This window comes from Cannabis sativa, chromosome 7, assembly GCF_029168945.1.
Source record: "Cannabis sativa cultivar Pink pepper isolate KNU-18-1 chromosome 7, ASM2916894v1, whole genome shotgun sequence".
NCBI lineage: Eukaryota > Viridiplantae > Streptophyta > Magnoliopsida > Rosales > Cannabaceae > Cannabis > Cannabis sativa.
Window position 1 is genome coordinate 22,073,245 of NC_083607.1, and position 27,651 is coordinate 22,100,895.

The window sequence follows — 27,651 nt, forward strand, 5'->3', positions numbered from 1 at the left end:
TCTAATTTTATAAATTTTCACTAAGCAGGGGTGAAATTGTAAAGAAAAGAGTTTCTAGGTTTATTTATTTATTAATGGACTTTATATGTATAATTAATAATTAAATTAAATGACAATATTATTTAATAATCTATTTTAGTTATTAAATAATTATTTTTGGCATTTAAAAGGTTAGAATTGGAAAATTGGCGTTTTTGAGAAAATAGAGATAAAATTTGATAAAACTGCAAAATTAAGTGAGGCCCAATAACACACCATGGCCGGCCACTTAAGTTAGTTTTTCAAATTAATATTTTCATTATTTTAATGCCAAATAAATCCTAACCTAAACCTAGTAGTTGCCTATAAATAGAAAGTGATGGCTCAGTCAAATCACAAGTTTTTCAATAACCTTTTCTGACAGAAATTTCTCTCTTCAGAAAAACTGAGCCTTACCCACTTTCTGTACCTGGCCGAAACCCTCTCTCTTCTTTTCTCCTTGATCAATTTCAACCCTATTGAAAGAGTAAGTGCCCACACACAACAAGCAGTAACTCAATCATAGATTGGAAGACTGTGAAGGATCAAACTTGAAGAAGAAGGACATTCGGGCTCAGATCTTGATTATACTCTGCTACAGAAAGGATTCAAGGGTTAGAGATCTGAGTGGAAGGAGACATTAATTCCGCTGCATCAATGTAAGGTTTTCTTAACTTTATATGTGTTTATTTATCGTTTTAGAAAGTTCATATTTAGGGTGTTTAAACAACATACTTGTGAGTAGATCTAAGATCCTGGTAAAATAAATTCCAACAACTGGTATCAGAGCCAGGTTATTGATTTACTTACATGAAATTTGGACTTTAAAACGATTGTTTGTTGGTTTTTTGGATGGTATCATGTTGTATTGAGTGTTATTTGATGATTGATTGATGTTTGTAAATTTTCGTGAAAAATAATTGCGATTCTGTTTCTGGAATTATTTTTATTGGATAGTATGGAAAAAATTAAGCAAGTTAGCCTTTTACAGAACTCAATTTCGATTTTATTTGAATTAGTTATGAATTTTTGAAGATTTGAAAAAAATCGGGACTCTGCTGAAATTTTCCTACGATCGCGAAAACTGTCCGTACAGCTCACAATTTTTTCGTTTTTCTTCGATTTTTCATGCTTTTTCATGGAATTAACTTCCAATTTTTCGTATAGTTTTGTATATATACTATTACTATTCCTAATTCAATTCTAATTATAATTTTGAATTAATTTAATATTTTTTAAATTTAATTCAAGATATTAGTGTAATTTGAATTTGAATAGAATTAGTATCTATCTTCTTGCTTAAAAATCTATCTTATTTTTAAATTTTACTATATCTTATCTTATTTTTAAATTTAAGGTCAGATTTTATATATATATTTTTTAAATTAAATCTTTTTTAAGATATTTTGATCTTATTTAAATTTAAAATAAGATAACTATAATCATGTAATTTAAATAGATATGAGATATTTTGCTAACTATTAAATTTTGTTATTTTATTTATTTAAATTAAATTTAAAATCTGAAAAGATATTTCATTTATCTTTTCTAATTTTTATTTAATTTTTATTTTTAAAATAACATTTAATTTTTAAAAGTAGTTAGCAAATTTTTGAAAAGATATTTAGGTTGGTTGAAACCTAATTTTTCAAAAAGTAGGTTTAATTTTAAATATTTTTTTTAAAATTTCGAAATTTAAATTTTTTTTTATTTCCGAAATTAAAATATTTTTTTTATTTTTTATTTTCAAAAATTAAAATATTTATTATTTAATTATTTATTTTTCGAAATTGATTATTTAAAATTAAATAAATCATACTTCCAACAATCCAGCTAACCTTGTTGCAAGAGTATGTGGTTTTAGCTTGTGTGTAAGTTTTCAAAACCTATTATTACTTGATTGCAAATAGCCATGGTTACTTTTTGCCAGATTTAATGATCTGATGGCTCCCTTGGTCAAGTTAATAATTTGTAACAGGTAAATTTTACAATCTTCTTTCATCTGTGTATGACCTAGCAACATGATAGGATCCATCCAAAGTGTGCCTGTATGAGCCTATATGTTTATTTTGTTTTAATATAGATACATATAGGTTGTTGCTAAATAAAATGTCACACCATGATAGATTTTATTTAGGTCCATTTAGTTATTGGACCTATTCAATTAATAACGATTATTTATTTTAAGGTTAAATTCCTCTCTTTTGGGCCTTGTGCGAGAGTTGGGAGCCATAGAAGTGGGTACGACATACTGAACCCAGCATCCCCTCACATGAACTACCCCAATTGTGAAGGCCCATTTGCCTGATTTAAATAACTGTACTAGGTTAATTATATTAGTTTGACCTAATAAAATTGAATTAGCAACATAATTAACTTTTAAAATATATGAAAATTTATTTTTCATTTTAATATTTTAAAGTTAATTTTAAGAAAAACACTTTTAGTTTAGATATTATTTCTAGACAAACTATTTGTATTTTTCTTGTATTTAATTAAATATAGAATTTTAACTAACTAAGATTCTTTGTGGAGCTTATTTAATTAAATATTCCTATTTAAGTTATAAATTAGGTGTATCAACTGATTTTTCTTATCTAACTTAAATTTGAATATTTTATTTAAATTTTAAATCAAGTTGAGGATCCTAGGCATTAGTTATTAAAGATTCTTAAGATATTTTTTAAGTTAATATCTTTTCAAATATTAACTTAAAATGGAATATTTTAGATATTTTTTGGTTAATATCTTTTCAAATATTAACTTTAAAAAGATATCTTCAAATTAAGTGGTTACAACTTAATTTTTGATATTTAATTAAATCTAAATTTGAAATTATTTAAGTTTTAGATTTTTTCTATCTAACTTAAATTAGATATTTTTCAAATTTTTTGAAAAGATATTTAGTCAAATAAGATATTTTCTAGATAGTAATTTCTAGACTACTTATTAATTCTAATATTTAAATAGGAAAATTATACTTTGTGAAAGTAATTATTTAAATAATTAATTTTGGTACAATTTTATTAAGTATATTTTTCCTAGTATTAAATAGAAATTAATAATTAAGCCTTCTCTACACTTAATTATTTATTTCTTCAATTTAATACATTTAATTAACTTGAAGAATCTAAATATCTAAGTTGATTTTCATCATGATACTTAAATATTTATTGATTTTTCATGACACTTAATTAAATAGAAAATTATTTTTAGGTTGAAATTTAATTTTTCAACTTAAATTTAAATAATTTTCAATATATATATTTTTCTTAATTTTATTAATCAATTTCGAAATTTGCATTTTAATTATGCAATATTTTTCGATTTTTTTATTTCGAAAAATAGATTGAGTTGTAAATTAATTATTTATTTTAATTAATTCTTGGGCCAACTTCAATCAATGATTTTTTCATTTAATTGATTAATTTAAAATAAATGAATTTAAAATATATATATTATTAGAAATTGAATTAACTAGTCAAAAGAAAATCTAGATAGGTGATATTTTTGCTTGAAGTATTTCTTTTCTAATTTTTATTATTATTTTCGAAAATTGTATAGTTTTTATACTTAATTTTCGAACTCAATAAATATATTCTCAAAGGAAATTTTTAAGCTGCTAATTATTTAATTTAATTCAACTTAAATTAATTTCCTTAATATTTATATTTAAGATTATTACTAAGATGGAAATAATTAATTTTATTTCAATCACCATCTAAGTATAATTTTATAAATATTATATTAAATTCTTATTTTTGAATTTTAATTCTTAATTTAGAATTTAATGAGATTTATTTATTAGAATAATAAAGAAAATACATTTTAAATAATGAGCTTTATTATTATTAAGATATTCGATCTCCATTGTGGGTTTTACACCGCGTTTGTTTTAGTGAGTAATCCTCCCTAATGGAGGAACGTTCATTAGCAATTTCGCACCGTTTAATCTCGCATGATAAGTGGTTTGTAAGTGTTTTATATGGTATAGATCACCCTAATTGTGGCGACCATATTTGACTTGCAAATTGCGAAACAATGGTAGAAGCTCATAAGATAGAATAGCCTTGACTCTCGCCTAAACGGGACAACGCTGGATTCCAATCTTGATCGAATAAAAGGTTGCTAGAATGTTTAACATTTTAGATGAGCTGACAACTCTAATCAGTGGATGGTAGCTTTGACTCTCGCCTAAACGGGACACTGATATCAGTTTGTTGAAAACCTTGGAAATTATTTAGGATCGAATTTTTTTAAGTATTTTCTCATATCATTCCTACTTGCTATGTGCTTATAATTTCTGAATTGATTTTGTGTGTTAAACCATTATTTAATTTCTATTTGTTGATTTCTATTATTTTGTAGTACCCTGTTCTGTCAAAATGAATCCCATGTTATCACTGTTGACTGAAAATAAGCTGAATGGATCTAACTTTAATAAATGGAATGAGAACATTAATATTGCTCTCATAGGAGAAAGTGCCTTGTTTGTTTTAACTGAGCCGTCACCTGAAGTGCCTGGGGATAATGCATCCAAAGCTGTGAAAGAAAAGTATGAGCGTTGGCAGAAAGCAAATGACAAAGCTCTATACTTTATGCTTTCTAGCTTGGTTGACACCCTCAAAACTCGGTTTTCTAAAACCGAGAAGGTTGCTGAAGTTATGACAAAGTTAAATGAGCTATTCGGTAAGGCATCACTTCAGTCACGCTTTGACGCGACTAAGAAGTACATTAATGCACGGATGGAACCTCATCAAAACGTGCGTGACCATGTTCTCCTCATGTCCAGTTATTTCCAAGAAGCCCAGGATCATGGTGCTGAAATGGACAGTGCTACTCAAGTTAGTCTTATCTTGAATAGCCTGACTCCAGCATTTCTACCATATACATCAAATTATGTCATGAATAAGAAGGAAATTGACTTTCATGAATTAGTCAATGACCTTCAAACTTATGAAAATTTGATTGGAGGACCCAAGAAGAAAAGGAGTAAACCTCATAATCCTGGTAATGGTAATGGGACGATAAAACCTGAAGCAAATGTTGCCTTTGCTTCAAAGCCCAAATCGAAGAGGAAGTGGCACAACACTAAGAAGCGAACAAAAGCTAATAAAAAGGTTGCTCCTTCCGGTGATGCTACACTTAAAGGAAAGTGTTTCTACTGCAATGAGAAAGGTCATTGGAAACCCCAGTGTCCTAAACTTCTTGCAAAGAAACAAGGTATTTCCATTTATAAACTTTAAGAGTTTTAGTGAATTATTATCCAATTGGATTTATGATTCTGGACTAACTTTGTTTATTTGTTTTTCTTCTTCTTATAGGCCAAGCTACTTGAACTCAATTGAGTTGGATCAAAAAGCTGGACCAAGGGTGAAATCGTCCAGATGAAGATGAAGCTCTTCAATTTTTTTTTGAATTAATTGCTTTAGTTTAAAGACAATTTGGATTTCAAATTTTAGTGAGGGATATTTATCTCTGTTTCTCTCATATTGTTGCAATACATTTTTTTTTAATATTAATAAAGTTTTATTTTCGAAATTCACTATTGCAATTTATGAGATTGAGCTTCATTTAATTTTATCTTCATCAATTATTACCACATTATATTTGTATGTTTGTATGTGTAAGTGTTTTTATTATTGATACAAATTCTATAATATTTACAACTCTTCATAGAGTTATATTATATAAACACTAGAAATTATTTCTATGTTTATCAATAATTGTTAATTCTCATGCAATTATTAAGAATTTGTTTAATAAAAGGATCTTATGATCTGATAGGGGTGGAGAAAAGTTAAGAAAACTATGCAGTTCAACGATCTTTTATATCTAATGAACTCTGGATAGTATTCAACTCCACATAAACTCTATCAAACTAATAGAATCATGATCTTTACTACCTTTAGGGGTGGATCATAATCTCTATATCTTAGGGGTGGAGTCTATTCCACAATTCCCTATGTAACACATATCATCTTTAAACATGGAAGTAATATAATGAGTCAGCTATTGTCAATATAAATTCTTGATCTTGATTGTATGTTCCATTTCGTTTTTACTGTTATAAGTAAAAGTTTGATACCTTTGAAAGTTCTTTGTTAAAGTTTCACACTACCTTAATTGAGTGGGAGAATTTTAAAATTCTATACCCATCTTCATTAGGTTGATAATTGTGATAGGTACTGAAGAACACTACTGAAAAGCAAATCTAACCATTCACATGGATAGGTATAGCTTATCAGAATTATGAGAATAAGATAAAGAACTCTAGTTCAGTCCATTCGAATGACTTGAACCTAGAATTCTTAATCCTCATAAAATTTTATGGTATCTTAATTTTGATTACTTTATCCCTGGCATGTATTTTTCACTTCAAATACTAGTCTGCTATGTTGATGACTTAGTCTTAACATAAAGTTTCAGACTAATACAAAAGTCACAACTAGGTAACTCTCTAAACAATCAGAGGTTAAAAGTATTATTTAACCAGACATCTGCTATTGAGTGGGAGCTATCTGAGATGTAATCAAATAGGGAACATTAGAAGATATTCAAGAAAGATTTATGAAAGTGATCTATATGTCAGATATTAAGGAACTTGTATCAGTTGTCCTTGTATCTCACCATCTAATTTCGAAATTCTTGAGATGGTGCTTACTTTGGGGGTGGAGGAATTATTGAATAATAATTCAAGCTCTACCAGAGAAGAATTGTAACTTGGTCTATTCGAAAATACCAGAAAGTTATATCACTGAAGAAAAGTCTACACTGTATTATCTCAATTACATATTTTAAAATATGAGAGATATGTCTTCTGTTAATTCAGATGTACTTTTAAAGCAGTAAAGATTTCAGTATCCCTTGATGAGTAAAGCATATAGTAAAGGATGTTTCATAAGAGTTTTTATGAACTAGTTTCCAGAAGTTTGGGTGGATTCAAATATACTACACTTGATCTGAAGACCAAGACATCAGATTGACCTATTTGCGCAGTTTGTTTTATATTAGTGCAAGTGGGAGTTTGTTGGGTTTTATGCCCTAAATAAAACTCTTTACAATCTGATTAGTTATCAATATAAGAAATTTGAAGTGATTGATGTTTGCATGAATTCTACATGCTAATGGTTTAATATGTTTGATATGTTTATTACATTCATACACACAAAATCAGTTAAATCCAGATCATATGTTTATTCACAATTACAGTATCGTCAACACAGTGGAATGTGATTGTGATCATATGTATCAAAAGTTTTGGTCTCTGTTTCATCAGTGTTATTGGATTTACACTAATGTGATAATCAGCGATGATGTGTACTTACACTTGGAGTAAGTGTTATGTTCTTTCCAAGACATTAGTAAAGTATACTAGTTTGGAATGTATGGAGTATACATTGGACTGGACCGATATTGCAACTAAGTTAAGATATTACAAACTTACCGTTATACATATCTTTCCAAGTCAATATCAGTAGTTGATCTTAAGATTAAAAGAATCTAAATCCTGATATGCTTGGGCTCAACTCAGGAGTGCTATTCATGTTCTTAGATTTATTAGTTAAGCCTACTTTTGGGTCAGGGTGATACGTATATTTTAGGAACATGATAGTATGATTGAGTGGGAGTGCTGAACATAAATATGGAATCTATAGCTTCTACTGGTGTATAAAAGTCAAGTGATGATTCCCTTCGAGCTTAGCAAATAGAAGTAAATGGATGAGCTCTTGTTTAACTGACTAATTATTAGATCACTAAACACCATTTACAGGTAGCTAAGTATTTAAAGGGGCAAAATACATTGAGGGGTGAGAACGGTAAAGAAATCTCATCTCGATGTAGATCATCTATGTAGAGGATCTTTAAATCACAATAAGATTATAACAATGGTTAAATGAGATAGTATATTGATATCGTGGAACATACAATATGCTCTATATAAGTCTGAGAGTGCAATTCTAAGTTCTAAGAGTGGATTCAACGAAGAATTAATAAGTAGAAATTTACTTTGTAAATTTGGTTCACTTATTGGAAGCTCAGCATATAGATCCATGGTCCCCATTCTAGTTGAGAACATTCTGCTTGTAAGACTCATTAATTGATTCGTGATTGATCAATTATAATTCTAAAGTTAGACTATGTCTAATTTTATGAATTTTCACTAAGCAGGGGTGAAATTGTAAAGAAAAGAGTTTCTAGGTTTATTTATTTATTAATGGACTTTATATGTCTAATTAATAATTAAATTAAATGACAATATTATTTAATAATCTATTTTAGTTATTAAATAATTAGTTTTGGCATTTAAAAGGTTAGAATTGGAAAATTGGCGTTTTTGAGAAAATAGAGATAAAATTTGATAAAACTGCAAAATTAAGTGAGGCCCAATAACACACCATGGCCGGCCACTTAAGTTAGTTTTTCAAATCAATATTTTCATTATTTTAATGCCAAATAAATCCTAACCTAAACCTAGTAGTTGCCTATAAATAGAAAGTGATAGCTCAGTCAAATCACAAGTTTTTCAATAACCTTTTCTGACAGAAATTTCTCTCTTCTAAAAAACTGAGCCTTCCCCACTTTCTGTACCTGGCCGAAACCCTCTCTCTTCTTTTCTCCTTGATCAATTTCGACCCTAGTGAAAGAGTAAGTGCCCACACACAGCAAGCAGTAACTCAATCATAGATTGGAAGACTGTGAAGGATCAAACTTGAAGAAGAAGGACATTCGGGCTCAGATCTTTATTATACTTTGCTACAGAAAGGATTCAAGGGTTAGAGATCTGAGTGGAAGGAGACATTAATTTCGCTGCATCAATGTAAGGTTTTCTTAACTTTATATGTGTTTATTTATCGTTTTAGAAAGTTCATATTTAGGGTGTTTAAACAACATACTTGTGAGTAGATCTAAGATCCTGGTAAAATAAATTCCAACAAGGTTTGTTAGAGAGATATGTGGATTTTTTTAATTTAAAAAGAGATTATTAATATTTAATTTTTTGGTTTAATTATTGGGTTTATTCTGTTAAACCAAGAAATGCCGTTAGATATGCGCTTTTAATATATAAAGATATATATTAATTAATGCCAACGTAGTGGGATTGACCCTAACTCATTATTACTTATTAATTAATTAATATATTTAATTATTATATTTCAGAGTAGAAAATGAAAAACGTCTAACCATAATATCCTAGGTTGGCAAAGAAACTACTATTTAATATATATTTTTATGGAAACTTGCCTTTTGAATTAATATAATTTTTGTCTATATCTCTATAGCTTAGTTTATGTGTATACATATACATATTTATATATTAAATAGATATTACGTATATCTTAATTTTATTTTAGTTTTTAATTTTTTATATTATAATTTTAAAATTAATAATATTCAATGTAGTGAAAAAATTTGAAACCATAATAAATTATTATTCGTCCTAAATTTATCTTTGCTCATATGGTTAAACAATCAAAACATTCAAAATTAATTTAAAAAAAAGTCACCCAATAATTTTTTAAATTCTGTTATGTAGGCACATTTTATATAGAATAGATATAGATAGATTCTCTCAATTTTTTAATATTTTATTAAAGCATAAATTTTCAAATTTATATTTTACTATTATTTTAATAAATTTTCTATAAAAATATATGTCTTAAATTAATTATTTTTTAAAAAACACATAATAATCTATATAAATTAAATTAAATAATTATTCAATTATTTATATATATATATATATTCATAATTATATATATATGTGAATTTTTTTTACAGTATTTTTTTATAGAAAAAATTTATTATGAAATGAACAAAAAAAAAGCAGCATTATTTTTATATTCCAATTAAATAAAGTTGATGTCATCATTGTAGTTCCTATTGATATTCTCAAATTTCTAAACTTAACTCTCAATTTATCGTTCTGTTAGTTGATCAATAAAGTGCAACATATAAATATAGCATTGACCAAACTAATAATTATTTTGGAAAAAATAATTTTTAAAAACAAATAATAATTAAAATATACATATTAAAATATTAAAAAAAAACATTATATACATATTAAATGAAAAATAAAAATTAATTTTTCCATCTTCTTCCAGCCATATTATCTTTACAGATTAACAAACTTTTTTTTTTGTAAGGAGATTAACAATAAACTTTAATTCTCGATTCAAATGCTATTTTTCAATTCTATTTTCATATATTCAAAATTCTCATTCCATACATTTTCTACTAATATTTTTCAAGCAATGAAACGAAAAGGCAAACTTTAATTCCCGTATGAAAAATCAAACTATTTCAATCCCAATAATCAATAGAAACAACATCAAATTTTAAGTTCTCAAAATCTATAAAAATAAATAAGTAAATAATTAAATAAATAAAAATAGATCTCATAAACACAAACTCAAATATTAGAACCCCAGTAAAACACTAAAACTCAAACATTAAAAACAAACACAATAAAATTGGTACCCAGAACTTAACACACATCAACATAAAAATTAAACTATAAATGAGGATTTATGTTACTATTTTTCGAATTTCGATATTTATTAGCAACAAATTTAATATTTTGAATATTTATGTCACAAATGTTTTAATACTAAAATTAAAATTTTAATATAATTTTATCAAGCAATTATAATTAATTAAAATATACAATTTATTTTTTATATATAATTTAAAATATTTTATATATCCGCCGCGAAGCCGAGAATGTTTACTAGTAGTATTATTCAAGGGTGCTAAGTCTCATTCAAAATGATATAGAAAAGAAATAAAATAAATAATATATTTTTGAATGAAATAAAAAATTTCGGTGATTCTACAATGCACCCCCTTAAAAGAGATGTATTGATGCACCCTTAACTTGTTTCGGCATCCCGAAGAATTTTTCAGTCTAATTTTTTTTCATATTCATGTACGTTATAGCTATTTAAGATATTCTACAAAATTTTGAAAAAATCGGAATAATTTACAATATAGAAAACAATGTTCAAACAGTCTATTTTACACGCGTATAAAATAAAATAGTCACGCGTGCAACATACTATTTGAACATAATTTTCGGCGTGTTAAACTTTTCCAAATTTCTTAAAATTTTGCAGGATTTCTTAAATAACTATAACGTACATGACCATGAGAAAAAATTTGACTAAAAAATCATTTCGGATGCTAAAACAGATAGGGGTGCATCAATATATCCATTTTAAGGGGGTGTATTGTAGAATTTTCCAAAAATTTTAACACCTTAAAATATACACAAAAAAAAAAATTCTGTTGCATCATTGCATCAAATTTTTATTTGCTTTTTCTGCTAAAGAAAAGAAAAAGGAAAATGCTTTGATTAAAAAAAAAAAAAAAAAAAAAAAAAAAAAAAACAAAAACAGTGACGCAATGAATTACGAAGGGCTCAATTATATAATATATAATTTTTCTAACTCTATTTTTTTTTTTTTTTTTGACGAGATTTTCTAACTCTACTTGATTCTCTATATAAATGAAAAGAGATTCAGGTACAGCCATGCAAAGCAAAACCTCGACTATACCGAATACATTAACAAGCTAGAGAGAGAAACATGGCTGAAGAAAAGAAGCTTCACATAGCGATGTATCCATGGTTCGCCATGGGACACCTCACCTCATTCCTCCACATTTCCAACAAGTTAGCCGAGAGAGGCCACATAATCTCCTTCTACATACCAACCAAAACGCAGTCCAAATTACTGTCGTTCAACCTCCACCCACACCTCATCTCCTTCATCCCCATAAACGTGCCTCACGTCGAAGGCCTCCCTCCCGGTTCTGAAACTACTTCTGACGTTCCTTTCCATCTACTGCCCTTTCTCATGACCGCCATGGATCTCACTCGTCCCCAACTCGAACTTTCCCTTCAAAACCTCAAACCCCAATTCATCTTCTTCGATTTCACTCATTGGGTACCTCAAACGGCATGTCGTTTTGGGATTAGGTCCATCTGTTACGTAACCGTTAGCCCTGCAACACTCTGCTTCCTGATCAGTTCAGACAGAGAATTGAGCGAAGTTAATCCCTTAACGGAAGCCGATTTATTAGAGCCTAAACCCGGTTTCCCATCATCGTACATTAAATTTAAGTCTCACGAAGCTCGGAATCTGGTTAAATTAACAGAAAATGAATTCGGGAGTGGCATCTCATTCCATAAACGACAGCAAATCTCGTTAAACGACAGCGATGCTATCGCCTTCAAAACCTCCAGAGAGATGGAAGGAATCTACTCCGATTATGTAGCCGAAAAGTGGGGGAAGACAGTTATTCTGGCGGGCCCGGTCGTTCCTGAAAAACCGAAATCGGTATTGGAAGGTGAAACGGCGGCTTTTCTTTCTAAATTCGAGAAGGGAAGTGTGGTGTACTGCGCCTTCGGAAGCGAATGTGTTTTGGCGAAGGAGCAATTCCAAGAACTTGTTTTGGGTCTTGAGTTAACAAATAGACCGTTCTTAGTGGCGCTGAAACCTCCAATTGGGTTCGAAACAGTTGATTCAGCTTTGCCAGATGGGTTCAAGAGGAGAGTTGGGAGTAGAGGGATGGTCCATGGTGGTTGGGTCCAGCAGCATCTGATACTGAGCCATGGCTCGGTTGGGTGCTTTGTTACTCATTGTGGTTCTGGGTCTTTACTTGAGGCTATGGTGAATGAGTGTCAAATGGTTTTGGTCCCAAATGTTGGAGATCAGTTTATTAATGCGAGGATTATGAGTAAAGATCTTAAAGTTGGAGTTGAGGTTGAAAAAGGAGATGAAGATGGGTTGTTTACAAAAGAAGGTGTTTGTACTGCTGTGGAGGCTGTGATGGATAAGGACAGCCGCGTGGGCGAGGAAGTGAGGGCAAATCATAAGAAATGGAGAGATTTTCTATTGAGTGAAGGGCTTGAGGACTCTTATATTGATGCCTTTATCAACAAACTCTACGGTCTCATCAGTACCTAGCAAGTATTCAAATTTGTAGGAACCCCAGAACTAGAACTACTGGCCTGCTCTGCTGGAATATTTCTTTTCAAGTTAATTTTGTCTCAAAATCTATATGTACTTTTAAAACCCTACGTACCTTTTTTTTTTTTTTTTTTTTTTGCCTGTTTCTATCATATAATAACTAATGGATTTTCATATTAATCCTTTTGAGCCCGATTTCATTATGTTAATGAATGTTTTTTTAAAAGTTAGCCCGTAAAAGAATTAAATAAGTTCCTTAAGTATTTGATTAAGCAGAAATATTAAAATCGGATATATTACCTGTGCGCATGCATTAAGATATACGGCTTTTTAGTATACATTGAACACTATTTAATTAGTGTAACTAAATTAATGGTATATGTGTCCTCCGATTTCATCATCTCATTGGGAGCTTTTCTTTTAAAATTTATGGAGTGTTGTCCCCGGCGGCTGTGTATTAAAATGCAAAAATATTGCTATTTAAAGTGTGGGAATCATCAACCTTCTATTTTAACTTTTTTTTTTTTTGAGGGATAAATTAGTAGTTTTATTGCTCAAGGGAAATTTCACTATGCAAGCCTAAAAATAAGCCAATTATAAAAATTTAGTTCCCAAGTTAATTTGTACTAAATGATATTAGTATTTTTCCTAGATATCGTCATTTAATGTTTTTATTTTTCTCGCTCTCTATCGCACACTCACTCCATCGAAAACTCCACCCACCGCGCCGAAAACCAAATGGCGAGACACCCAATGACGGATATCATTTCTCCATTTAAAATTTTTAACTCCATTTTCTCGCTCTTTCTCGCCCTTCCTCAATCTCTCTCTCTCTCTCTCTCTCTCTCTCTCTCTCTCTCTCTCTCTCTCTCTCTCTCTCTCTCTCTCTCTCGTGGGCGACCCAAACCCAGTCGAAACTGCTGCCGCCACCACCACCAAACCAGTTAAACCGCCACGGGCCACCACCAAACCCAGTCCGAACCCTTTCCCCACTAATAGAAACCTAGTCGTCGACGTCCCACCTATGAGAACCAAGCCCAAAAGGTACAATTTTTCTTATAAAAGGTTAGATTTGAAAAAGTATTTGATTGTCAATATTTTGATTGCTATTGATTTGGATGTGGATTTGTCATTGTTCTAATGAGAGAAGTCAATTTTTTGTGGATTTTGTGGCTTGATATCGTTGTGTTGTTATTTTTACATTGTGATCGATAAAATATCGATTATGTTTCAATTGGAATGATAACACTGTTGGGAATTATTTTACCAGGATCTTAGATCTACTCACAAGTATGTTTATTAACATCCTAAATATGAACTTTCTAAAACGATAAAATAAACACATATAAAGTTAACAAAACCTTACATTGATGCAGCGGAATTAATGTCTCCTTCCACTCAGATCTCTAACCCTTGATTCCTTTCTGTAGCAGAGTATAATCAAGATCTGAGCCCGAATGTCCTTTTTCTTCAAGTTTTGATCCTTCACAGTCTTCCAATCTATGATTGAGTTACTGCTTGCTGTGTGTGGGCACTTACTCTTTCACTAGGGTCACGAAAAAGATGAAGAAGAAAAGAGAGAGAGGTATTTCGGCCAAGGTATAGAAAGTGGGAAGGCTCAGTTTTTTCTGAAGAGAGAAATTTCTGTCAGATTACTAATGAAAGCATTGTGTGAGACTGAGCCATCACTTTCTATTTATAGGCAACTACTAGGTCTAGGTTTAGAATTATTTGGCATTAAAATAATAAAAATAATAATTTGAGAAAACCTTTTAAGTGGCCGGCCATATGGTGTTAATGGGCCTCACTTAATTTTGCAATTTTATCAAATTTTATCTCTATTTTCTCAAAAATGCCAATTTTCCAATTCTAACCTTTTAAATGCCAAAACTAATTATTTAATAAATAAAATACATTATTAAATAATATTGTCATTTAATTTAATTATTAATTAGACATATAAAGTCTATTAATAAATAAATAAGCCTAGAAAACTCTTTTCCTTACAATTTCACCCATGCTTAGTGAAAATTCATAAAATTAGACATAGTCTAACTTTAGAATTATAATTGACCAATCACGAATCAATTAATGAGACTTACAAGCAGAATGTTCTCAACTAGAATGGGGACCATGGATCTATATGCTGAGCTTCCAATAAGTGAACCAAATTTACCAAGTAAATTCCTACTTATTAATTCTTCGTTGAATCCACTCTTAGAACTTAGAATTGCACTCTCAGACTTATATAGAGCATATTGTATGTTTCACGATACCAATATACTATCTCATTTAACCATTGTTATAATCTTATTGTGATTTAAAGATCCTCTATATAGATGATTTACATCGAGATGGGATTTCTTTACCGTTCTCACCCCTCAATGTATTTTGCCCCTTAAAACACTTAGCTACCTGTAAATGGTGTTTAGTGATCTAATAATTAGTCAGTTAAACAAGAGCTCATCCATTTACTTCTATTTGCTAAGCTCGAAGGGAATCATCACTTAACTTCTATACACCAGTAGAAGCTATAGATTCCATATTTATGTTCAGCACTCCCACTCAATCATACTATCATGTTCCCAAAATATACGTATCACCCTGACCCGAAAGTAGGCTTAACTAATAAATCTAAGAACATGAATAGCACTCCTGAGTTGAGCCCAAGCATATCAGGATTTAGATTCTTTTAATCTTAAGATCAACTACTGATATTGACTTGGAAAGATATGTATAACGGTAAGTTTGTAATATCTTAACTTAGTTGCAATATCGGTCCTCTCCAATGTATACTCCATACATTCGAAACTAGTATACTTTACTAATGTCCTGGAAAGAACATAACACTTACTCCAAGTGTAAGTACACATCATCGCTGATTATCACATTAGTGTAAATCCAATAACACTGATGAAACAGGGACCAAAACTTTTGATTCATATGATCACAATCACATTCCACTGTGTTGACGATACTGTAATTGTGAATAAACATATGATCTGGATTTAACTGATTTTGTGTGTATGAATGTAATAAACATATTAAACATGTTAAACCATTAGCATGTAAAATTCATGCAAACATCAATCACTTCAAATTTCTTATATTGATAACTAATCATATTGTAAAGAGTTTTATTTAGGGCATAAAACCCAACAAACTCCCACTTGCACTAATATAAAACAAACTGTGCAAATAGGTCAATCTGATGTCTTGATCTTCAGATCAAGTGTAGTATATTTGAATCCACCCAAACTTCTGGAAACTAGTTCATAAATACACTTATGATACATCCTTTACTATATGCTTTACTCATCAAGGGATACTGAAATCTTTACTGTTTTAAAAGTACATCTGAATTAACAGAGGACATATCTCTCATATTTTAAAATATGTAATTGAGATAATACAGTGTAGACTTTTCTTCAGTGATATAACTTTCTGGTATTTTCGAATAGACCAAGTTATAGTTCTTCTCTGGTAGAGCTTGAATTATTATACAATAATTCCTCCACCCCCAAAGTAAGCACCATCTTATATAATTCGAAATTAGATGATGAGATACAAAGACAACTGATACACAGTTCCTTAATATCTAACATATAGATCACTTTCATAAATCCTTCTTGAATATCTTCTAATGTTCCCTATTTGATTACATCTCAGATAGCTCCCACTCAATAGTAGATGTCTGGTTAAATTATACTTTTAACCTCTGATTGTTTGGAGAATTACCTAGTTGTGACTTTTGTATTAGTCTTAAAACTTTAAGTTAAGACTAAGTCATCAACATAGCAGACTAGTATTTGGAGTGAAAAATACATGCCAGAGATTAAAGTAATCAAAATTAAGATACCATCAAATTTTATGAGGATTAAGAATTCTATGTTCAAGTCATTCGAATGGACTGAACTAGAGTTCTTTATCTTATTCTCATAATTCTTATAAGCTATACCTATTCATGTGAATGGTTAGATTTGCTTTTCAGTAGTGTTCTTAAGTACCTATCACAATTATCAACCTAATGAAGATGGGCATAGAATTTTAAAATTCTCCCACTCAATTAAGGTAGTGTGAAACTTTAACAAAGAACTTTCAAAGGTATGAAACTTTTACTTACAACAGTAAAATCGAAATGGAACATACAATCAAGATCAAGAATTTATATTGACAATAGCTGACTCATTATATTACTTCTATGTTTAAACAAGATATGTGTTACATAGGGAATTGTGGAATATACTCCACCCCTAAGAATATACATATAGGGTACTATGGATAATCTCCACCCCTAAGTATATAGAGATTATGATCCACCCCTAAAGGTTGTAAATATCATGATTCTCTTAGTGTGATAGAGTTTATGTGGAGTTGAATACTATCCAGAGTTCATTAGATATAAAAGATCGTTGAACTGCATAGTTTTCTTAACTTTTCTCCACCCCTATCAGATCATAAGATCCTTTTATTAAACAAATTCTTAATAATTGTATGGGGATGAACAATTATTGATAAACATAGAAATAATTTCTAGTGTTTATTTAATATAACTCTATGAAGAGTTGTAAATATTATAGAATTTGCATCAATAATAAAAATACTTACACATACAAACATACAAATATAATGTGGTAATAATTGATGAAGATAAAATAAAATGAAGCTCAATCTCATAAATTGCAATAGTGAATTTCGAAAATAAAACTTTATTAATATTAAAAAAAATATTGCAACAATATGAGAGAAACAGGGATAAATATCCCTAACTAAAATTTGAAATCCAAATTGTCTTTAAACTAAAACAATTAATTCAAAAATAAATTGAAGAGCTTCATCTTCATCTGGACGATTTCACCCTTGGTCCAGCTTTCTGATCCAACTCAATTGAGTTCAAGTAGCTTGGCCAATAAGAAGAAGAAAACAAATAAACAAAGTTAGTCCATAATCATAAATCCAATTGGATAATAATTCACTAAACTTTTAAAGTTTATAAATGGAAATACCTTGTTTCTTTGCAAGAAGTTTAGGACACTGGGGTTTCCAATGACCTTTTTCATTGCAATAGAAACACTTTCCTTTAAGTGTAGCATCACCAGAAGGAACAGCCTTTTTCATGACTTTTGTTCGCTTCTTGGTGTTCTTCCACTTCTTCTTCGATTTGGGCTTTGAAGCAGAGGCAACATTTGCTTCAGGTTTTATCGTCCCATTACCATTACCAGGATTATGAGGTTTACTCCCTTTCTTCTTGGGTCCTCCAATCAAATTTTCATAAGTTTGAAGGTCATTGACTAATTCATGAAAGTCAATTTCCTTCTTATTCATGACATAATTTGATGTGTATGGTAGAAATGCTGGAGTCAGGCTATTCAAGATAAGACTAACTTGAGTAGCACTGTCCATTTCAGCACCATGATCCTGGGCTTCTTGGAAATAACTGGACATGAGGAGGACATGATCACGCACATTTTGATGAGGTTCCATCCGTGCGTTAATGTACTTCTTAGTCGCGTCAAAGCGTGACTGAAGTGATGCCTTACCGAATAGCTCATTTAACTTCGTCATAACTTCAGCAGCCTTCTCAGTTTTAGAAAACCGAGTTTTGAGGGTGTCAACCATGCTAGAAAGCATAAAGTATAGAGCTTTGTCATTTGCCTTCTGCCAACGCTCATACTTTTCTTTCACAGCTTTGGATGCATTATCCCTGTGCACTTCGTGTGACGGCTCAGTTAAAACAAACAAGGCACTTTCTCCTATGAGAGCAATATTAATGTTCTCATTCCATTTATTAAAGTTAGATCCATTCAGCTTATTTTCAGTCAACAGTGATAACATGGGATTCATTTTGACAAAACAGGATACTACAAAATAATAGAAATCAACAAATAGAAATTAGTAATGGTTTAACACACACAAAATCAATTCAGAAATTATAAGCACATAGCAAGTAGGAATGATATGAGAAAATACTTAAAAATTCAATCCTAAATAATTTCCAAGGTTTTCAACAAACTGATATCAATGTCCCGTTTAGGCGAGAGTCAAAGCTACCATCCATTGAATAGAGTTGTCAGCTCATCTAAAATGTTAAACATTCTAGCAACCTTTTATTCGATCAAGATCAGAATCCAGCGTTTTCCCGTTTAGGCGAGAGTCAAGGCTATTCTATCTCATGAGCTTCTACCATTGTTTCGCAATTTGCAAGTCAAATATGGTCGCCACCATTAGGGTGATCTATACCATATAAAACACTTACAAACCACTTATCATGCGAGATTAAACGGTGCGAAATTGCTAATGAACGTTCCTCCATTAGGGAGGATTACTCACTAAAATAAACGCGGTGTAAAACCCACAATGGAGATCGAATATCTTAATAATAATAAAGCTCATTGTTTAAAATGTATTTTCTTTATTATTCTAATAAATAAATCTCATTAAATTCTAAATTAAGAATTAAAATTCAAAAATAAGAATTTAATATAATATTTATAAAATTATACTTAGATGGTGATTGAAATAAAATTAATTATTTCCATCTTAGTAATAATCTTAAATATAAATATTAAGAAAATTAATTTAATTTGAATTAAATAAATAATTAGCAACTTAAAAATTTCCTTTGAGAATATATTTATTGGGTTCGAAAATTTAAAGTATATAAAAATACAATTTTCGAAAATAATAAAAAATAGAAAAGAAATACTTCAAGCAAAAATATCACCTATCTAGATATTCTTTTGACTAGTTAATTCAATTTCTAATAATATATATATATTTTAAAATCATTTATTTTAAATTAATCAATTAAATGAAAAAATCATTGATTTGAGTTGGTCCAAGAATTAATTAAAATAAATAATTAATTTACAACTCAATCTATTTTTCAAAAAAAAAATTCGAAAATATTGCATAATTAAAATGCAAATTTCGAAATTGATTAATAAAATAAAGAAAAATATATATATTGAAAATTATTTAAATTTAAGTTGAAAAATTAAATTTCAACCTAAAAATAATTTTCTATTTAATTAAGTGTCATGAAAAATCAATAAATATTTAAGTATCATGATGAAAATCAACTTAGATATTTAGATTTTTCAAGTTAATTAAATGTATTAAATTCAAGAAATAAATAATTAAGTGTAGAGAAGGCTTAATTATTAATTTCTATTTAATACTAGGAAAAATATACTTAATAAAATTGTACCAAAATTAATTATTTAAATAATTAATTTCACAAAAGTATAATATTTTCCTATTAAAATATTAGAAATAATAAGTAGTCTAGAAATTACTATCTAGAAAATATCTTATTTGACTAAGTATCTTTTCAAAATTTGAAAAATATCTAATTTAAGTTATATAGAAAAAATCTAAAACTTAAATAATTTCAAATCTAGATTTAATTAAATATCACAAATTAAGTTGTAACCACTTAATTTGAAGATATCTTTTAAAGTTAATATTTGAAAAGATATTAACCAAAAAATATCTAAGATATTCCATTTCAAGTTAATATTTGAAAAGATATTAACTTAAAAAATATCTTAAGAATATTTAATAACTAATACCTAAGATTCCTCAACTTGATTTAAAATTTAAATCAAATATTCAAATTTAAGTTAAATAAGAAAAATCAGTTGATACAACTAATTTATAACTTAAATAGGAATATTTAATTAAATAAGCTCCAGAAAGAATCTTAGTTAGTTAAAATTCTATATTTAATTAAATACAAGAAAAATACAAATAGTCTATCTAGAAATGATATCTAAAACTAAAAGTATTTTTCTTAAAATTAACTTTGAAATATTAAAATGAAAATAAATTTTCATATATTTTAAAAGTTAATTATGTTGCTAATTCAATTTTATTAGGTCAAACTAATATAATTAACCTAGTACAGTTATTCAAATCAGGCAAATGGGCCTTCACAATTGGGGTAGTTCATGTGAGGGGGTGCTGGGTTCAGTATGTCGTACCCACTTCTATGGCTCCCAACTCTCACACAAGGCCCAAAAGAGAGGAATTTAACCTTAAAATGAATAACTGTTATTAATTGAATAGGTCCAATAACTAAATGGACCTAAATAAAATCTATCATGGTGTGACATTTTATTTAGCAACAACCTATATGTATCTATATTAAAACAAAATAAACATATAGGCTCACACAGGCACACTTAGGATGGATCCTATCATGTTGCTAGGTCATACACAGATGAAAGAAGATTGTAAAATTTACCTGTTACAAATTATTAACTTGACCAAGGGAGCCATCAGATCATTAGATCTGGCAAAAAGTAACCATGGCTATTTGCAATCAAGTAATAATAGGTTTTGAAAACTTACACACAAGCTAAAACCACATACTCCTGCAACAAGGTTAGCTGGATAGTTGGAAGTAGGATTTATTTAATTTTAAATAAATAATTTCGAAAAATAAATAATTAAAAATATTTTAATTTTCGAAAAATAAAATAAAATAAAAAAAATATTTTAATTTCGGAAATAATAATTTAAATTTCGAAATTAAAAAAAAAATATTTAAAATTAAACCTACTTTTTGAAAAATTAGGTTTCAACCAACCTAAATATCATTTCAAAAATTTGCTAACTACTTTTAAAAATTAAATGTTATTTTAAAAATAAAAATTAAATAAAAAATTAGAAAAGATAAATAAAATATCTTTTCAGATTTTTAAATTTAATTTAAATAAATAAAATAACAAAATTTAAAAGTTAGCAAAATATCTTATATCTATTTAAAATTACATGATTATAAATATCTTATTTTAAATTTAAATAAGGTCAAAATATCTAAAAAGATTTAATTAAAAATCTTAAAAGATAAGCTATTTTTAAATATCTTAAAAGATATTATAAATATCTTTAAAAGATATTATAAATATCTTAAAAGATATTATAAATATCTGACCTTAAATTTAAAAAAATATAATCAAATTTAAAAATAAGATAGATTTTTAAGCAAAAAGATAAATACTAATTCTATTCAAATTCAAATTACACTAATATCTTGAATTAAATTAAAAAATTAAATTAATTCAAAATGATAATTAGAATTGAATTAGGAATAGTAATAGTATATATACAAAAAATCTTCCAATAAAATCTTCAAATAACAATAAAAATCATAACTAATTCAAATAAAATCCAAATTGAGTTCTGTAAAAGGCTAACTTGCTTAATTTTTTCCATACTATCCAATAAAAATAATTACAGAAACGAAATCACAATTATTTTTCACGAAAATTTCACAAACATCAATCAATCATCAAATAACACTCAATACAACATGATACCATCCAAAGAACATACAAACAATCGTTTTAAAGTCCAAATTACATGTAAGTAAATCAATTACCATGGCTCTGAGGCCAGTTGTTGGGAATTATTTTACCAGGATCTTAGATCTACTCACAAGTATGTTTATTAACATCCTAAATATGAACTTTCTAAAACGATAAAATAAACACATATAAAGTTAAGAAAACCTTACATTGATGCAGCGGAATTGATGTCTCCTTCCACTCAGATCTCTAACCCTTGATTCCTTTCTGTAGCAGAGTATAATCAAGATCTGAGCCTGAATGTCCTTCTTCTTCAAGTTTTGATCCTTCACAGTCTTCCAATCTATGATTGAGTTACTGCTTGCTGTGTGTGGGCACTTACTCTTTCACTAGGGTCACGAAAAAGATGAAGAAGAAAAGAGAGAGAGGTATTTCGGCCAAGGTATAGAAAGTGGGAAGGCTCAGTTTTTTCTGAAGAGAGAAATTTCTGTCAGATTACTAATGAAAGCATTGTGTGAGACTGAGCCATCACTTTCTATTTATAGGCAACTACTAGGTCTAGGTTTAGAATTATTTGGCATTAAAATAATAAAAATAATAATTTGCAAAAACCTTTTAAGTGGCCGGCCATATGGTGTTAATGGGCCTCACTTAATTTTGTAATTTTATCAAATTTTATCTCTATTTTCTCAAAAATGCCAATTTTCCAATTCTAACCTTTTAAATGCCAAAACTAATTATTTAATAACTAAAATACATTATTAAATAATATTGTCATTTAATTTAATTATTAATTAGACATATAAAGTCTATTAATAAATAAATAAGCCTAGAAAACTCTTTTCCTTACAATTTCACCCCTACTTAGTGAAAATTCATAAAATTAGACATAGTCTAACTTTAGAATTATAATTGACCAATCACGAATCAATTAATGAGTCTTACAAGCAGAATGTTCTCAACTAGAATGGGGACCATGGATCTATATGCTGAGCTTCCAATAAGTGAACCAAATTTACCAAGTAAATTCCTACTTATTAATTCTTCGTTGAGTCCACTCTTAGAACTTAGAATTGCACTCTCAGACTTATATAGAGCATATTGTATGTTTCACGATACCAATATACTATCTCATTTAACCATTGTTATAATCTTATTGTGATTTAAAGATCCTCTATATAGATGATTTACATCGAGATGGGATTTCTTTACCGTTCTCACCCGTCAATGTATTTTGCCCCTTAAAACACTTAGCTACCTGTAAATAGTGTTTAGTGATCTAATAATTAGTCAGTTAAACAAGAGCTCATCCATTTACTTCTATTTGCTAAGCTCGAAGGGAATCATCACTTAACTTCTATACACCAGTAGAAGCTATAGATTCCATATTTATGTTCAGCACTCCCACTCATTCATACTATCATGTTCCCAAAATATACGTATCACCCTGACCCGAAAGTAGGCTTAACTAATAAATCTAAGAACATGAATAGCACTCCTGAGTTGAGCCCAAGCATATCAGGATTTAGATTCTTTTAATCTTAAGATCAACTACTGATATTGACTTGGAAAGATATGTATAACGGTAAGTTTGTAATATCTTAACTTAGTTGCAATATCGGTCCAGTCCAATGTATACTCCATACATTCGAAACTAGTATACTTTACTAATGTCCTGGAAAGAACATAACACTTACTCCAAGTGTAAGTACACATCATCGCTGATTATCACATTAGTGTAAATCCAATAACACTGTTGAAACAGGGACCAAAACTTTTGATTCATATGATCACAATCACATTCCACTGTGTTGACGATACTGTAATTGTGAATAAACATATGATCTGGATTTAACTGATTTTGTGTGTATGAATGTAATAAACATATTAAACATGTTAAACCATTAGCATGTAAAATTCATGCAAACATCAATCACTTCAAATTTCTTATATTGATAACTAATCATATTGTAAAGAGTTTTATTTAGGGCATAAAACCCAACAAACACTACTACAAATTGCCCTATTTGCGTCAGTCAATGCGTCTCACTAAAATAGTTGACCGAGGTAAAAAATAGGCAAAGATTCTATGCTTTAGAGTATAACTGAAGCTAAAAAAATACCAATTAGCGTCAGCTCATTCCCCGACGCTAAAAGAAGAACCGAGGAAAAAAGTAAAAATTTTAAAAATTGTCTATTACATTTTGTTTCGGTGGAAAAGTGAAGCTAGTTATTTTTGCTTCCGTTTAAAAATGAGGTTAATACATTTGCCACGATTATCCACCGAAGCAAAAGGGTTTAAGTTTTATACAACCCAATTTTCACAAAATAAGATTTCATTTCACGTACGCATCTCATTCCGCTAACCATTTCTAAACCCTAGTAGAGCCCCCCATTCCAAAACCTAGCAGAGCCACACTAGCCCCCTCGAAACCCAGCAGACAGCCGCACCAGCCCCCTCAAAACCCAGCAGACAGTCGCGCCAGAAGCTCTCCTCTTCTTTTTCGTTTCGAAAGATCACGTACCGACCACCATTCACTGCCCTTCTCTTTCTCTATTGCGTTGTGCACTACTGCAACTCTTGCTCTCTCTTTATGTCGGTACGTAGCTCTCTTCTCCCTCTCTTTCGTCTGAAACACTCTCTTACTTTCTCTTGTCTAAAATTCTTTCTCATTTGAATAGAGCATCAAGGGAAATTAAAAAGCATCAAGGGTTTAAGCTGGATTTGCAGGTTCATTTTTGAAACGGGGGTTCTTTTTCTTTTATCAATCCTTAAAATGCCTTCATACTCGGTTTTCTTGAAGGTTCTTTCTAATCAAAACAATATATATGTTTTCTTGTATTGATTTGCTTCCATGCCTTTCTCCTTGTAGAGTAAAGATAAAGAGCGAAGCCATAAAAGGCATAAGCATAGAGTAAAAGAGGTAGGCCCGCTCTATCGTTCTTTTTCCTCATGGGCAAACTATGTGATATTTATAACTTCTAATGCACTGTTGCACTTAGTTCATGGTATTTCTTTAAGGTAGTGTTTGAAATTTTTGAGTTTGGGCATATGAAATGTGCTGTTCTTAGGCTGTTAGGCATGCATAGGTAACAATACACATCAATTTATTTTTTGAATAAAGCTTTTGCTAACTGGCAATATAAATTGCCAATTCAATAACTAGAAACAAAAAAGAAATTAAATTAAAAGAATGGAAAAAGAGTGGGGGCAAGCAACAAGACTCATGAAATAAAATAAAAAATAAAAACACGTTAGGGGACTCTAGCTTCTTCTATACCTAATCACTTAATTGTTGGAAATTATTTTACCAGGATCTTAGATCTACTCACAAGTATGTTGATTAACACCCTAAATATGAACTTCTAAAACGATTATAAATAAGCACATATAAAGTATGAGAAACCTTACATTGGGTGCAGCGGAATAATATGTCTCCTTCCACTCAGATCTCTAACCCTTGAACCTTTCTGTCGCAGAGTATTATGAAGATCTAAGCCCGAATGTCCTTCTTGTTGAATGTCTTTCTTCACGATCTTCCTCACTATGATTGAGGTACTACTTGCTGTGTGTAGGCACTACTCTATCACTAAGTGGGTTCGAAACAATCAATGAAGAAGAAGAAAGGAAGGTGGCGGCTAGGTTTAGTGTGATGGCTCAGGTTTTTCTCTGAAGGAAACAAGATGCAAAAGTCACTTTTTCCTGAAGCCATCACTATCTATTTATAGCATGCCACATAGGGTTAGGTTTGAATTATTTGGCATTAAAATAATAAAAATATTAAATGATAAAACCTACAAAGGTGGCCGGCCATGGCTTAGTGGACTTGGGCCTCACTTTTGCAATTTTGCTGTTATATCATTTCTGCATCTCATTTTCTCAAAAACGCTAATTTTCAAATTCAACCATTTAAATCTCAATTCCAACTATTTAATAACTATAAATAATTATTAAATAATATTGTCATTTATCATATTTATTAATTAGACCAAACAAAATATCTTAATTAACAAATATACCCTAAAAACTCTTTCTTTACAGTTTCGTCCTTGCTTAGTGAAAAATTCACAAATAGATATAGTCTAATTTGAGAATTATAATTGATTAATCAAAACCAATTAAATGAGTCTTACAAGTAATATTTTCTCAACTAGTGGGGGGACCATGGGTCTATATATCCGAGCTTCCAATAAGCAGATCAAGAATTTACATCCTAAATTCACTGTCTTATTAATTCTTCGTTGAATCCACGCATAGAACTTAGAATTGCACTCTCAGTATATAGAACGCTCTATATGTTCTACCATATAGACATGTCATTAGTTATCCATTGTTAATCCTAATTTGATCAATGATCCTCTATATAGATGATGTACACTATAAAGGGATTAGATTACCGTAACACCCTACAATGTATTTTATCCTTAAAACACTTAACCCCGTATAAATGATATTTCAGCTAAGTGAAATGAGTACTCCACCATTTATTTTTGTTTGGTCAAGCTCGAAGGAAATCATCCTTTACTTTCTATTTGCCAGATAGAAGCTATAGATTCCATATTTATGTTAGCGCTCCCACTCAATTGCACTACCGTGTTCCCAAAATGTACGTATCACCCTGACCCAAAAGCAAGCTTAACTAACAAATCAAAGAACACGAATGACACTCTTAAGATTGAACCTAATCATATCAGGATTAAGATCATTTGATCTAGGATCAACTAGGTGATATTGACTTGAATAGATATTACGGTAAGTTTAATTAATGTATATCAAAGTTCAATATCGGTCCCTTCCGATGCATACTCCATGCATCCAACTCAAGCTTTACTTTAACCGATGCTCTGGAAAGAACATAACACTTCTCCAAATGCAAGTAAACTCTGTTGTAGATTGTCATATCAGTAAAACCCCAGTTTTCTGATAAATCTAGAAATCTTTATTCACATAGTCATGTTTACTTTCGACTGTGTTGACAAAACAATAAACAGGATCAAGTATGTGAAAAGGGTTTGGATGAATTTATAAATCAAATAGACAAGCAATTGATAAGATGAACCAAAACATACAAATGAATGAAAAAACTACTTCTGTTTCTTTATTGATATTGAATAAAATGGATTACATTGAAATGAAGTTTTATTTAGGGCATAAAACCCAACAAACTCCCACTTGCACTAATATAAAACTAATCAGTACATATCAATTAATCCTAAATTATGACAGTGCTTTTCAAATGCAGTCACTGCCAAGACTTTGGTGAATGGATCAGCTAAGTTGTCTTCTGTGTCCACTTTCTTAACCAGTACATCCCCTCTTGCCACATACTCTCTGATGATAT

At 29.6% G+C, this 27,651-nt stretch overlaps 1 protein-coding gene across 1 annotated transcript; it reads left to right on the forward strand.

Moving 5' to 3' along the window:
• The first annotated feature begins 11,541 nt into the window (after positions 1 to 11,541).
• On the forward strand, positions 11,542 to 13,225 carry LOC115697078 (UDP-glycosyltransferase 79B30). Its single transcript, XM_030623988.2, has one exon. The coding sequence runs from the start codon at positions 11,610 to 11,612 to the stop codon at positions 12,990 to 12,992; it is 1,383 nt and encodes a 460-aa protein (XP_030479848.1). The 5' UTR covers positions 11,542 to 11,609; the 3' UTR covers positions 12,993 to 13,225.
• The last annotated feature ends 14,426 nt before the right edge of the window (positions 13,226 to 27,651 follow it).